The sequence below is a fragment of the Hydra viridissima genome, unplaced genomic scaffold (genome assembly GCF_058129835.1).
Source record: "Hydra viridissima isolate aposymbiotic clone 2 unplaced genomic scaffold, HvirCarnegie_v1 scaffold_2, whole genome shotgun sequence".
Lineage (NCBI taxonomy): Eukaryota > Metazoa > Cnidaria > Hydrozoa > Anthoathecata > Hydridae > Hydra > Hydra viridissima.
The window spans coordinates 10994553-11010858 of record NW_028324301.1 but is presented as its reverse complement, the minus strand read 5'-3'; the positions used below and the strand labels follow the sequence as shown (position 1 = coordinate 11010858).

Below are 16306 nucleotides of genomic sequence, written 5' to 3'. Positions count from 1 at the left end.
AGTTGTCAACATTTTTACCGAGGTCTTTCATTATTATGTTCAAGATGTTTTCCAATACCTGAAAATATTTGGACAAGTTGGATAATGAAAAGTTTATTACTTACCAAAAAGGTCTGGTAACCACTTTGCAACTCCTCATTACCTATTCATTCGGTGCAGTTGTGTCAAATGTCACTACGAATATTGTTTTAGTAAGAAGCCCTTCAACGGCTCTTTTTTGAGCTAACTCTGCTCTGTTACCCTCCAGCGATACTTTTCATCTCCAACTCTATATAAAACAAAGATAAAAACATGAATGTAAAAAAATAAAAAAATGTATAAAAAAAAATTTATGTAAAAAATTTTAAAAAATGTAAAATTTAGCATCTAGTAAGCTTAACTATTGTTAAGTATGCTTCTATTTTATTCTAAACCTTGTACTTCATGCTGTGATTAAAATTAATATTTTTATTTTATTGTTGCCAATTAAATTAAACTGTTTTAAAATAAAGTATTTTCTAAAACTTTTTGTTTGTGAAACTCCGAAAAAAGCCTGAGAAAGGTTTACTACGAGGAGTTACAAAGTGGTTACCAGACCTTTTTGGTAAGTAATAAACTTTTCATTATCCAACTTGTCCAAATATTTTCAGGTATTGGAAAACATCTTTATGTTTTTCTGGGTTTATAGAACTTAGATTCAGTTTTCAGAGAAATAAAATTTAGTATCTAGTAAGCTTAATTATTGTTTAGTATGCTTCGATTTTGTCTAGATATCTGGAAACTTGTACTAATTTAATCATGTTTTTGCTCATTGAAACTTAAGTATAAAAAATAAATTTTTTACAGTTCTATGAATCAAAGAAGTGAAAAGTGATATTGCAATTTTGAATATTGAAGCATGAAGAGGAAAACTGTGGATGTTAACCAAGTCAATTGACCGGCAGAGCATGGACGTATAAGAGATGAATGAGCAACGATGTTTTTTTTTTGTTTTTTTGCGAACCATGCTCGTTGCGTATTGTTACAAATCTTTTGTTTTAAACAATAAAAATTAAATTATATTAAAGTCTGTCGGATTCTTCGAAATGTTTTGGTCTCGTCTAACCAGTCACATCAACTTTCTTTTAGTTATTAAAGATAACATCAATAGAACCTAGTTTTAAGCTTAATTTTACATTACTTGACATTCTTAATATTTTAAGAAATAATGCTGATGGTGATATAGAAATTGAGATAATTTACTCAACTACTTTAGTACATGTATAACTAGAGATATAATAATAATAATACAAAATATCAACTAGTTTTGTAGCTACCTGAGCACAATGGTTTCATGTCCAGGGAACTACTCCATCTACTATGTTGCTATAGACTTCCAGTTTATGAGTATTATAGAATTTTCTATATTTATGTTAAACAACAGAAATATATACAGTTTATGATAAATAACTTATACATAAAATGAATGTAAATGAAATATGAAAAACGAAAACATGAAGTATCTGGCCGCATTTTGCAAGATAATTATAAATTTTAACAACTTTAAGGGTTTTGTTTCACAAACTTTAAAGGTTTTGTTTTATCAGATGAATTATAAAAAAACCCATTAGAAAATACGCCAATAAAAAAATAATTCATAGTGGAATATATATTATGGAGCTTACAGAGTTATCGAGGCGAAAAATGGCGACGTTAGAAAAAATACTAAAAAAATACACAAAATTAAGGCTGGTGAATGATGGACTAAGGAATTGAATGAAAGCAGATCTTGACAAAAAATTCTATTTAAGCTTTTTTATATTTTGTGATACTTTTTTAAAGTCTTTTTAAAATTATCCTTACAGATCAATTTTATCATTGAAAGACTTTGTTTACACGAAAAAAGTTCCCAAATTTACAAATGTTCATCTTGGAAAAATGATGATAATCTGTTCGTGCCGACAACTAATTTCCTTTACCTTGGTTTAATTTGTTTAGTAATTTGTCAACGCCTGAAGTAGTTACTTTATCCTGAACAGTCTTATTAAGCAAATGGTATTAAAGTTTAAACTAAGAGCACGCGATCAGAGTTTCTGTTTTAAAACTGTTGGCAGCCATTTTAATAGATTTTTATGTTTTTGGGTAAAAACTTTGTCGGAAGCTAGCATGGCTCGCTGATTTCTGCAGCCTCTTTGATATAAAACAATAAGTTGCACGTACATCTCTTATACGTCCATGGGCAGAGACAAAGAGCTGCGGTCAGGACTTTTCTTTTTAGATTATAGTTTCTAAAAAGACTTTCAGATTATGATTTTATGCCGCAGATGTAGTTTTTATGTATATTTGTAAATAAAGTATAAGGAGGGGCTATTTTTAAAATATTCTAGGAGAGAATGGGAAGTGGAAGTGGAAGAAAAGAGGATTATAAACCGAAGTTACTGCACTGCATAGAATTAATTTCTACGAGCATAAAATGTTTAACTTAAAATTTTTGTCTTAAAATTTTTTACTTAATGGAAAGTTTCATAACTTACATAAAGGGCGTGGCTTAAAATGAGTATTGAAGACATTTTAATTGTCTTCTTACAATTATTCAGTTATGTTCATAAATTTTACAGGGTTCGTTGCCGATGACATAGATTTATTTCTAAATTTATAATAAAATATAAAAGCTGTTTGACTTAAGCAAATATTATCATAAACACTCCTGCTCACGTGTAACTAACCCTATATCCGCACCTTGAAAAAAAATTACTACCTTCTACGACGAATGTACGTGACAGTGTACATACTCCTGTGACATGTACGTAACAGCGTACGTTTGTCGTAGGTAACTCCTGTGAAATATCTTTTAAAATTTTTTCCTTTAGCAAATTTACAAAATTAAAAGTTTAAATACAAAAAAAATAATTGTTTTAAACAACCGCACTACTTTCCGTTCCTAATTCACAATTATTTTGGTAAATCTCCGTCATCAAAATTTTGGCTCCCTTGATCATTGATATTCGTTAATTAAATAATAAAAGCTCCCCAAAGTTGTTTGCCTGTTATAAGAAGCCCTAATAAAGCTCTCCGAATTTTTGTTTAATTTCTTAAAAATACTTTGACAAATCTTGAATTATTTTTAAATTTAAAAAATTGAAAAGTTAACACTTTTCCGTTTTTTTAAATCTTAAAAAGGGGGAAAAAATTATGTTTTCTGTTAAAACCGGATATAGATGTCTAAACCAAAAGCGAAGCCTGTTAATTAAATTACTCTATTCGGCACATGCCCCCTGGCTCTATTTAAATCAAAACTTACGAAAACTTGGAAGTTTGGGGAAACTTCTTTCTCCAAAACTTTTATTTTGTCTAAAAAATGCTTCCTTTTTTGTGCCTATTATTTTCAATGGTCACGTTTGAAAACATCACAAAAGGATAACGTTGGACTGTTCTTATCAAAATCTACCAACAAAATTTAAAAGAAAAACAAACACATAACAATATGCACGTGCTACTTAATAACTAAAGTTAAACCGAACGCATGTACGACCACTGAAACGTGCATTGAACGTGTCTTTCGTAAGCAGAGATCTCATTTGCGCTATGATTAATGAATGGAATATTCCAAATATACACGATTTTCACGTATCTTCTTTTTTTAAGTGTAATTTTTCTTTGCCACTGTTCTTATTTTTAACTTGATAAATTACCTTAATGACCTTTCAAGAACAGTGGTTAAAGAAAGTGGCTGTTGATCTTGTATGCAGTATGGTGTTATTAAGTTTTATAATATTGGGTAAATAATTTCTTTTCCTCTCATTAATCTTTTGTTAGATCTCTTTTAGTGATGAACTATTTTAATACATCATTGCACTTTCGAATCAGGTTAAGCATAGATCTACTCAGGTCAGGTGCCATAAACCAACTCCATCTATAATTTTCTTAAATCTAGATAAAAAAATTTTTTTTTTTTCAGTTTTTTTTAAATTTCATCATTTTATAATTTTTGTTAACTTTTCATTAAATAATCTGTTTTTGTATTTATTTTAAAACGCGGTAATAGAATCTGAAATTATTGTATCTGTAAATAATTTTTATTGGAGCGTTTCTAAGATTACTTTAATCTGTAAGCATCAGCTTTGGTTTTTCAGTTTATAACGAATAATAATATATTAAGTGCAAACTTCTATACCAACCTTTTAAGATAAATAAAATTTTCTGAAGTTTATTAAAGAAGAACTCTTTAAACAGCAAGGTTTTTGGTGTAACAAGTATATTATTTCTTATTTGCTAAGTTGCCATTCAACCGACAATATCACTGTCCTTAATACCGTTCTTAGGACCATTTTGTCCTTTGTGATTTCTAAAAATCAAAATTATTCACAAAAATAGCATATTACTAAATAAGAACTAGGTATAAGATTTTTTTGCGCTCAAAATGTTAATCCACCCTGTCTCTCTCCCGCACATTTCTTCTCTCTTTTTCTTTACCTAATTCAGACACGCCGCGAAAAGTGTGCAGCCCAAATTTTTCTTAGTACTCTAACTCTATTGTTTAAATATAAATAAGATATTGTTTATTCTTTTTAACAATTTTATAAGATAGAATAGGTTTATTTCCCTACAGTCGAAACAACTTCTTGGCTATTAATTTTTGTTACCTTAAAGATGCTACATGTTTGATCAACTCCGTTTAAAGTTATAAATTTTTATACCAAGCATTATATTGTAGAGGTATTTTTTTTCACTTGAAAATTAGTTTCTCAATCACGTAGACTAAGAAATTATGAAATATACACAAAAACTATTGAAAAAACACATTGTTAATTATTCAAACACTATGAAATTCAGTAAAGTAATATCAATAAATAATACACTTTATTAGCAGTATTAGATAATGCATGTGTATATTCTTTTTATTCATAGCAAGGTGCAATTGATTTATTAGTAGAAGATTAAGCATAGTTGTTGTGAAGACTAAGCATTAGTGAAGACTAAGCATAGAATGCACATATATGTATATGTATGCATACATACATACATACATACATACATACATACATACATACATACATACATACATACATACATACATACATACATACATACATACATACATACATTTATACTTACATGCATATATATATGTGCATGTATATATATATATATATATATATATATATATATATATATATATATATATATATATATATATATATATATATATGCATGTATATTTATATATATATGCAGTTTCCAATTTTTGTTTTTAGGAAAGTAAATATTAAAATAAATTATCTAAAGATGTCTCCTTTAGATTTTATTCGAACACCTAAGGTAAGAGTTATACAAATTTTAAAAACTTTTTTTTTTCTTTATGTTATATATATATATATATATATATATATATATATATATATATATATATATATATATATATATATATATATATATATATATATAATGTTTTCATAGGTAGATAATGTGAAACTGTTGGATAATGTTTTAAAGCGTAAGGGAACTATTGGAACTTTGCACTTAACTACTACTCATCTAATCTTTGTTGATCCAAAAGGTGCAAGAGAAACATGGGTATGTTTATCAAGTAGATATTATTCTTAGAATGTTTTGTATACTAATTTCAGTACCTGATTCTAATAGCAATTTTTTGATTAGTTTTATGCCTTAGATAAATAGCAAAATAATGAAATGGGAAATATTTCAATTTGCTATGTTCTGAGAGAAATTAACATACAGGACAGTCATAGCATACTTAATTTTATATCATTTCATATTATGCAGGTTTCAAAAGATCAATTGCTAAAAATCTTTTGATTTTTTTTTTAAGATTTTATACAGCCATATAGCTACAGTTGAAAAGCTACCTATAACAGCTGGAGGCTCTTCTATACGAGTAAAAACTAAAACATTCTGGAACAATACTTTTGTAATTACACGTGAGAGAGAATGTATTGATGTTTTTGATACTATAAATCATCTTGCTAATCCAGGTTTGTACTAAAATTACAATTTTCAAATATAAGTTCTTTGATATACTTGTACATTCATGTTTCTACGAATAGAAAAAAAAATTTACCAGGTATTACCACAATAAATCTGTTTTTCATTTTTAGTAAATTATGAAGACTTGTATGCATTTCATTACAATCCTAAAGAGGAAGAGTTATCTCAGTCTGCAGGATGGTCTTTGTATGATTCAGTTGCAGAATATAATAGAATGGAAACACCTCCTGAATTATGGGTCCCATCAAACTTAAATATTGACTATAAGGTGTGACTAGTATTTACACTGCATAAATCAAAGTACCTTGATGTGATTTTTTAAAACTGCAATTTTTATTTGTTCTCTTTTTTTTTGTTATTGCATAGGAATAAATATACATTAGTGAAAACAAAATATAAATACACAGCCAGTAATAACTTTTATAACCTCTTTTTCAGCTTTGCGAAACATATCCCAGCATACTGTATTTGCCAGCATCAGCTTCTCCTGATGTAATAAAGGCTTGTGCATTATTCCGAAGCAAAAATCGGCTTCCTGTTTTATCATATTACAATAAATCCACAAAAGTAAGGATAATTTTCTAAGTTTTTTTTTACTTATTTAAAAGCTACATTTTTTAGTATGTTTCAGTTTGTTTTGTGTGCATATTTGTATGTGTATACTTTGTGGTTTAAATAATTAACTTAAACACCTCTAGACATCAATTTGCCGATGTGCTCAACCATTGGCTGGATTGAACTCAAGGTGTGCTGAAGATGAACAAATGTTACAGGAAATAATAAAATCTACTCCAGGGGCTAATCGTATTTATATAATAGATACACGACCTAAAGTAAGCTTTCCTACCATTGATATTTTTGTATTTTTGTTTAAATTGGTGTAGAATAAAGTTTTTTTTATTTAACGTATTGGTGTTGAATGCTGCTTTAATGTATAATTGACCAACTTAAATGTTTATCATTAAGCAATCCTTACAATAAATTTTACAATAAAATATTGTTGAGATCTTTAAAATTTTAAATGTAAAGGGTTTAACACATATTGAGAGTAGAAATTGTTTGTTAAATATATTCACTTTATTTTATATGAATATATTTTGTAGGAAAAAGCTTTTTTCTCCATAGATCAATGCCATGGCAAATCGTGCTGCTGGTAAAGGGTATGAAAATGTTGCTCACTATGATAATATTGACTTTCATTTTATTGGGATAGAAAACATACATGTCATGAGGCAGAGTTTACAAAAAGTTATAGAAGGTAATTTGATACACTTCAAACAGTGTTTATTGGTTGATCAATTAACAGGTTTCAAAGAAAAAGTATTTTTCAATTTTTAGTATTTGATTCAGAGAAGCAGCTTACCATGTCAGCTTATTTGCGAGGGATTGAAGATTCAGGCTGGTTAAAGCACATTAAAAGTGTCATGGATACATCATTGTTTATTGCAAAGGTAAGTTTAAGATTATAACTCTCATTCAGATAGTAATACTCAACAGTTCAGTGTTTTATTAGATTAACTGTATTCTAATCCTAGAGAACATCAAAAAAAGAGTTGTTTTAAAAAGTAGATTTTTATTTTTTCATGTAAAACATACTTTTTACTAAATACTATAACCATGATTTTATCTTTTTAAGCGTTTTTATTTAATTTTTTTGTATTTACTTGTAATTAGGCGATTAGCATTGAAAAGCGCAGTGTTGTAATTCATTGTTCTGATGGATGGGATAGAACAGCACAAACTTGCTCACTTGCTGAAATACTGCTTGACCCATACTACAGAACAATTCATGGTTTTCAAGTGGGTTTTAAATATTTAGACAAGCTTTAAACATCCATAAAAATAGATTTTTTTAAAAAAAGTTTGTTTATATGAAAACATGAACTTTTTTTAAGCAAAAAGTATGAATTTTTAAATAATTGCTTTTAGATTTTAGTAGAAAAAGAATGGTTATCATTTGGTCATAAGTTTACCCATAGGTAATATAAATTTTCTATATTTTTTTATAACTTTTCTTGAGAGCTGAACTCAATTGATAAGTGTTTCCAATTATGAAATTCATATTCTTGTAAATGAATTTTTGATTTTCATCAATGAAAGACCAAATGAAAGATTATTTTTTATATTGACTTTAGGTGTGGTCTGTTAATGCATGATGCAAAAGAGGTTTCTCCCATCTTCACACAATTTCTGGAATCAGTTTGGCATTTAATGAACCAATTTCCATCAGCATTCCAGTTTAACGAACGATTTCTTTTAGAAATTCATGACCATCTTTATTCCTGTCAGGTTTGTTAATGCTTTTGTTATTGTTAAAATTTTTAGGTTTTAGATTGTTATTCTTTAGATTTTCTAATACCATAAAATCTTTATTATTTTCTATTTGAATTAGTTTGTTATTTTTAATCAGATGTTGTTATTGAAAATTTTAGTTTGGTACTTTCCTTGGGAATTGTGAGAAAGAAAGAAAATTGTTAAAGTATATTTTTTTTATAAATTTTGTTGGTCTATTTAAAGATATTAGTTTAATTCTTTAAAATTTTTTAAAATGAAAAACTCTTATGCATCTTGAAAACTTCAGAGCTATTCGTGTATCTTTTTTAGGCTTTCATCAAGAACTTATTCATTGTGGGGTTATATGTGGCAAAACCTTCCAGATTACATAAACCCTTTTTATAAAGATGGAGCACATTCTGTTTTATGGCCATCTACTGCTCCTCAAGAATTCAGGTGCAAATAATTTTTATAGATAATCATTATTGTTATTGTTGTGGTAATAGTTGTAAATATTACTTGCTGATGATAACTTGAATTAGACTCATAATTAAGCAATTGATGTTCTTCATTTTATAGATTTTGGCGCAGTCTATACAACAGATATAAAAACGATGTTCATCCTAGAGAATCAATTGCAGACTATGTTTGCTCATTAAATGATCACAATGACTCTCTAAAAGACCATATTCGGTATTTGCAAAAGGTAATTTTTACTTTTTTGCACTTTTATTTTCTTTTTTTTTTGTTTTGTTTAAAAGTACTTTTAAAAACTTATTTAGATTTAATTAACTAATTGAATATATCATATATTTGTGTGGTTTTTATTGAACATGTTATAGAGAATAGAAGCAGTGAAATCAAAAGTTAACAGAAAAGTTCATCGTGGAAGTAACGATGAAGTAATTAACAGTTCTTCTAAGAACTCCTTAATAATTGACCAGGAAAAGGAGCTACCTAATGTCACTTCAATTAACTGCTCTTACATCAAGTCGGAATATGTAATAGACGAAATTGACTGTGCTAACTCAAATAATTCACTTGACGACCCTAGTATTCTTCATAAAGCAGACTCTATACCTGATTTAGCCACTGACATAACATCTTTTGCATTGGATTGGGATTCGTTTAGAGATGTTTCTCAGTGTTCCTGTGGCAAACCAATTGGTTATCTTAGCAGGAAGGTAGTTGTCCATTACTTTGACATTCATATACACCAGTAATCTAGCGTCAACTACAAAGTTTTTAAAAAATCATGATACTTTTTTCTAATGATCTTTTTTTTTCTCTGCTTTAGTACCATTGCTGGAACTGTGGCCATGTATTTTGCTCTCGCTGTGTAGACCTTTCTTCCGCAATACCTGGACATTATTCGGAAAATAAAGTTCCTGTCTGCAAACCATGTTATAAGTTACTTAGAAGATAGCTAGCAGTCTTCGGTATTTCTGATTTAAATTATTGTATTTTTTACGGAATTTTGTAAATGTATTTCTAATGTATAATATGTAATTACATTTTTTCTATGTGAAACCTTTTAATTTCTTACGCGAATTAAAAAACAATGAATGTTTTTTTATTTTTTAAGAAGCTAAAACTGATTAGAAAAAGTCGGAATATTAGTTAAGGAACTGAAGATATACAGTGCTTTCAAAATAATTAGGTACATTAAGTACACATATAGTGCTTTAAAAAAAAATGTTAAACACATTTAGATTATGTTGCTTAAAGCTTATTTAATGTATCAAAAAATAAAAACTAAAGAAGGTATTGAACTAATTTTTTTCATTTACGAAAAAAAATTTTTGTCAAACAATGTTTTTTCAAATGTTTTCTTGCATCTCGGATGACATACAATAACGTGCAAAAGTAACCGGACCAGCGCATAACTTGAAATAACTTTTGAATGAAAAGTCCAATTTCTTTCAAATTTTCACTGGAATGTCAAAAAGTTTATTAAAATTCCAAAAACAAATGAACTTTTACTTAAATCTAAGCAATCTTATCATAAAAGTTCATTTTATTGAAAAATGCTCGTGCAAAGTATCCGGGCAGAAAAATATACTTGAAGTAGATTTTTTCTTAAAACAATTGTTAATTAAAAATGTTGTAATTTAAAGTGAATTTCTCTAATACTTCGTCGGGAAACCCTTAGCTTTGATTACTGCTTGACAGCGACAAGGCATTGAGTACACCAGCTTTATAATCGAATTGCCGATTTTTTCCATTCTTGTTTCAGAATTTTAAATAAATCATGTTTACTTACTTTATGGCCTAAAATTTGTCGATCAGGGTGTTCCCATAGATGTTCAATAGGGTTAAGGTCAGGACTTTGCGAAGATCATTCCATTAATCGAATTTTTTTGGTCTTGAAAAAATCTTTAACAACGGTTGAAGTGTACTTAAGGTCATTGTCCTGCTGAAATATCCATCCTTGAGGCATTTTGTCTTTAACATGTGGTAGCATAAGATTCTTAATAATATCTTTGTACATATTTTTATCTACTATGCCATCAATCAAATGGATAGGACCGACACAATCTCTATTAAAGTAACCACAAACCAGAACGTTTCCACCTCCGTGCTTTACTGTTGGTAGCTGGTATTTAGGATCGTTTCAATGGCCTTTTGATCGACGAACATATCTAATACCATCAGATCCAAATAACATAAACTTAAATTCATCACTAAAAAGTACTTTCGACCGATGTTCTCTTGACCAATTCAGATGTTCATTTGCAAATCTCATGCGTGCTTTTCGATTCTTTATAGAAATAAAAGGTTTCTATGCAGGACGTCTTCCGAATAGATTTGCAGACCTCAAACGATGCTTGTTTGTGTCAACAGAACACTTTACATTATAAAATTCTTTCATTTCAGCATTTAACAAGACAGCATTTTTGGGTGGATCATTTTTTACGGCGCGAATTATAATTTTTTCTTGCCTTTCAGATGTAATTCGAGACCTTCCTGACTTTAGATTCTATTGTTATTTTTTTCCTTATATCTTTTATATATATCCGCTACTGTTGATTCTCCTATATCAAATTGATCAGTTATGTCTCTTGTAGTTCTGCCTCGTTCAATTGCACGCAATACCGCTTCTTTGACAGCTGAATTTTTTTTAAATTTATTCAAAACAATCTTCTTTTTAATTAAAAATACTTTATGTTTTACTTACCGTTTAAACAAAAGTATTGGAACTATATTATATTAGTTCTGCCCGGATACTTTGCACGAGCATTTTTCAATAAAATGAACTTTTATGATAAGATTGCTTAGATTTAAGTAAAAGTTCATTTGTTTTTGGAATTTTAATAAACTTTTTGACATTCCAGTGAAAATTTGAAAGAAATTGGACTTTTCATTCAAAAGTTATTTCAAGTTATGAGCTGGTCCGGTTACTTTTGCACGCTAATGTACATCAACATAAATTTGTATATAACAAAGTTTTCTCAAACATGATAACAAAGATTATTTTAAAAAAACCTGCGATATATCAAAATTGGCTCAACAGAAGTAAACATCTAAACTAGTAATTAAAATATACCCTAGGTGCTTTTCTTATAAGCGACATCTTATTTGCATTGATTTAATAAAATTGTTTCAAATTTTGGTTGGAACTCTTCTCCAAATGGTATCTAATTCTTGCATTAGGCTATTTATGGATCTCATTAGGACCTTGAGTATACTTTGTCCATCTTACCCCAAATAGAGTTGATTGGATTCAAATTTAGTGATCGAGCTGGCAAGATCAATAAATCTACTTTATTTTCTTTAAATCTTTTGACTTTACGAGCTGCATGGACAGGCTTCATATCTTGTTGAAACTGCCACCAGATCGTTTCGATCAATCAGCATGTCTACTGATGGAACCATGCAGTTCTCTGGCGTCTCTATATAGGTGTTTTGGTTGATTCGGCCTGTATAAACATTACACACACATACTCCATTAAAGTTAAAGCAGCCCCAAATACCAACATTCCCACCGCCACCTTGCAGCCTCGGTACAACAAAGCGATTGCTATATTTTCCAGATTTAAATCTTTTAGCAAGAAATTTGCTTTTTATCTTCATTGCTTCAAAGTTACTTTTATCACTGAAAATTACTTGCTTCTACTTTTCCAAAGACCACTCCATTCTCCCCTTACATCACTTTAATCTTGTAAGCCGATCTCTGGCTGTCACCATGGGTTTTCTAACAGCTGCATATACACCAATGTTTTTCTTAAGTAAAATGTTTCTAACTGTATTTGAATAAAGACGTTTTTCACAGATTTTGTTGACTATGTTGGTAAGTTCACGATAACTAAACCTTGGATTAGCTCTTACTTGGCGAATTATAAGACTGTTTTCGTGGTCCACAGTTTTTTTTTAACATTCCGGATTTTGCATAACGCTGGATGCCACCTGTCCTTTTGAATGTTTTAAAGGTAGTTCTGACGCAATTCTCTGAAATTTTTAATCTTCTTGCTATTTCTTTGTTACTGATCATCGAGTCATCCTTCATACCTATTATTTGCCACTTTGTTGCTTCGCTTACAGCTTTTCGACCGATTTCTGTGTACCTTAACTTTTAGAACTTATCAAAATAATTAAAAATCTTTCAAAAGTTACTAGAATAGTTATCATAAGAAATTTCATGCAACCTTTTATAGAAAATTGTCAAACAACCAGATAAATTAACAAAATAATTAAGAACGGCAATCAATTTAAAAGTATGGTGACGTATTTTTTTATATAACACTTTCCGGTATGTTTTTTGTATTCCTTTGATAAAACTAAATAAATAGAGAATGTAACATAAAGTGAACTTGTTATTGACATGTTAGTGGTAGAGAAAAAGGTTTTCCTGTCGTGCAAAAACTGTATTATGTTTGGAAAAAAAAAAGAACTAAAAACTTTTTTTTTTCGAAAGCACTGTATAAGATCGTCTGTAAAGCCATATAAAACTTACATTTAAAAAAATATTGATTTTTCGCAAGGTTTTTTAATGCAAAAGTACGACAATTACTATGGAACTAAATTTAAAATAAAAATATATGCCGAGCTGTGAGCATATATTTATTAATCCGGGCACATTTCACAGACCAATTTAAAATTATCTAAAAATTCTAGCTCGCTCTGAAAATATAAGTTAATGCACTCTGGCTTGTTATACAAGTTAATGCACTCTGGCTTGTTATATTATATGGCTATTCTCTTCAATTAAACTCATAATGAACTAAAATGCTTTTAAAAAAATCTTTGAAAAATTCTTTACCTGAAGTAAAGTTCATTTCTTTTATTTTTTGATTTATTCAAACTGCGCTGCTAATATTGAAAGGTTCGCCCTGAATTCGTTTGTTGAGGTTTACTTTATAGAAGTCAACTGCATCTTTGAGTGTACTTGAAAACTTTAAAATGCTTGGTCTTGATTTCTCTATTAAACGTATCTTCAATCTTTCTACTTTAATTAGTTTATTAGCAATACTGGTTGTCTTCCTGTTTGTGAGCAATTACAGGACTTCAAACGAATCGAAATTCACGAATAATCGCGCTATAATCTTCCATGGAGCATTTTTGTGATATTCAAGATGCTTTTAATGCTCCCAAGTCTAGTGTAGTTAGGAAACCTCGGATACTGAGCTAGGAAGCTGTGGCTTGGAAACTGAGTTAGTTAAAAATCATTGCAAAACTAATGGAAGAATGCAATCTTTGGTTGACGCTCCTGAAAAACTCTATAATTGGTCAAGCAATATCGTTCTCTCTGGCTGACCTAGATTGTGCTTTAGTGCTTTTATTTCAAACTCAGAAACTTCAAAAATTTTATTAGCACACCATGGTTTAGGACGATCCAAATATTGTAACTTAGTACAGAAAAACACAATATGAAAGAGCCTCTCGTTAAAATTAAAATCCAGAAAAATTTCTACAAGATAAAAACACTTTAAAAAAATAGTATTTTAACACTTCAAGCTAACTTTTAAACGTTGAAATGGAAAGTATCTCCATGTTAGTCATTGTCGAAATAGAAAATTCTTCCTGTTAGTACGTCGCTGAACTGGAAAATATTGAAGGCATCTTTGTATTTAAATAAAATTGAAGCGATGTTTGTTGTTGATATATTTTTACTGAAAATATCTTGCATTAGTATTTACAAATGCACAAACAAACGCATAAATAGAAAACATAAATAAAATTGCATGCATACACTAATCACGCACATAACTAATCTTTCATGAGTTGGACATGAATAGAAAGAAAAAATTGGAACTGGCGAGACTTGGTCTTTACTTGATCACCAAATAATATTTGATTCCGGGATTATGTGTTCCCATAGATGAACTTCAAGTAGACATAAGATGTATAAACTTAAAAATCTAAATGATTGGTTTCTGGAACCCTAACACGAACTCTCATCAATTACTTCCTTAACTTCTTTTAGTATAAGAGCTCCATCAGCGTTGTTAGAAAGATTTTCTGTGCCAAAATGAACCTCGATTTCAATTTTTTGATTCTTTGCATCATTAGAATGGTTATTGGTGTGATCTCTATCTTCATGGAGTGTATCTTCGTATGGCGTGTGTACGTGTGACGCGTGTTCGTGTAATTTTTGCTTTTTCATGTTAACAAGCAAACGCACCACTTCATCATTCTTTTGTTCTTCATCTGCATTCGATGCGAATTCATCGTGTTCAAGATCGCTCTCTTGAAATTGGGCGGCAGAAAATTCATCAACCTCTTGGAATCGACCATGAGAAGTTGGGGATGAAGTTGTGTAAAAAACATGTGAGACTGGTGCATGTTGAGAAACAACTACAGCCGGTTGTTTTGGTCCCTTCACAGAAACCTTGAGTTTCGATAACTTCTGAGGTGTTTGGTCTTTTAAAACGATCGAATGAATGCGTCCAACCGATTCATTTTTTAGTTTAACTGTAGCGTTCTTTTGTAGATGAAACATCATTTCTTCATCGTTTGCATATTCGTCGTGTTCTAAGGTGCCAAATAGAGTATCTGGTTCGATTGCCTTGATAAAACACAAAGAGAATAATAAACTGATTTACTAGTAAATTATACGTTGATTAAAATACTTAAAGAAAATAGATTTAATGTTTATTTATGAAAAATATCGAAGATAATCAAGCTACCTGCTCTACTACTTGGTCAGAAATTATAACTTCTTCTACTGTCTCTTTAGCCGAGCGTTTACTGCTTCTTACAAAACCTAAAACTTTAGTGTCACTACTTTTATCATAAACTTCACCTTTTTCACTATTAAAGATAGAGAGCATACTAACACTGGTACTTTGATGGTCTTCTTTTGTTGAAGTGCTATCTAAATCAACTAAAAAGGGCGCAGAAAAATCTACATTGTTTACAATTTTCTCCGAAATTTCTGAATCTTCTATGATACTTTTACCATGCGAAATCTCTTTTTTTTTCTTTTCCAAAGGTTTATTGGTGATCTGCTTGATGGATATCTCGCCATCTTGATGAGACGTTAACCCATCTACTAGACTTAATTCATGTTGCGTAGGAAGGAGATTATCGTTAGAGTCTTCGTTTGTATAATAAAACCCGTCATTTTTCCATGTTGCAGTATCGTTTTTAACTAAAAAAAAAAAAAAAAAAAAAAAAAAAAAAAAACTATCAAGGTATTAAGTTGAAAGGTACCTCACAATATTAGATAACAAGGAAATACCAACGTTATACTAAAAAAAAAAGAAACTTTAAAATGTGTGAAAAACTTCGTTACTTTCTAAAGATTCGTCATACTTCTTTAGCTCGTATAAGTCGCGAATGTGCTTGTAAAGAGTAAACCACCACGCTAGTAGCAGTAGCATATTTTATTATCCATCGGCTGAAAACCAAAAAAACACTTATATTAGCGTTCGTCATAATTTTTTTCTTCCAATATATCCTAGTGATGTAGTTTTTTGCAATCGTGCCATAGAAACATAAGCGCTATAATTTCATAATACAAAGGATTTCAAAAGGGTTTTTTTCAAAAGATTTCAAAACAGCTTAAAAAAAAAGGCTAATCTTCACCGAAGATCATGCTCAATCATAACTATTTGTAAAATATAAA

General features: G+C 29.6%; 2 protein-coding genes across 2 annotated transcripts; one reads left to right on the top strand and one right to left on the bottom strand.

The window, feature by feature from the left end:
* Positions 1 to 5192: 5192 nt before the first annotated feature.
* On the top strand, positions 5193 to 9808 carry LOC145195632 (phosphatidylinositol-3,5-bisphosphate 3-phosphatase MTMR6-like). Its single transcript, XM_090079405.1, has 16 exons — positions 5193 to 5277; positions 5416 to 5532; positions 5789 to 5951; positions 6075 to 6232; positions 6403 to 6531; positions 6663 to 6797; positions 7090 to 7222; positions 7303 to 7415; positions 7639 to 7764; positions 7894 to 7943; positions 8100 to 8253; positions 8397 to 8443; positions 8569 to 8694; positions 8818 to 8944; positions 9081 to 9422; positions 9536 to 9808. The coding sequence occupies exons 1-16, from the start codon at positions 5245 to 5247 to the stop codon at positions 9662 to 9664; spliced, it is 2082 nt and encodes a 693-aa protein (XP_089935531.1). The 5' UTR covers positions 5193 to 5244; the 3' UTR covers positions 9665 to 9808.
* A 4298-nt stretch (positions 9809 to 14106) lies between these two features.
* On the bottom strand, positions 14107 to 16192 carry LOC145195633 (uncharacterized). The gene is made up of 3 exons (XM_080073388.2): positions 15974 to 16192; positions 15366 to 15829; positions 14107 to 15244 (listed from the first exon to the last, which is right to left on the bottom strand). The coding sequence occupies exons 1-3, from the start codon at positions 16059 to 16061 to the stop codon at positions 14621 to 14623; spliced, it is 1176 nt and encodes a 391-aa protein (XP_079929514.2). The 5' UTR covers positions 16062 to 16192; the 3' UTR covers positions 14107 to 14620.
* Positions 16193 to 16306: the final 114 nt, after the last annotated feature.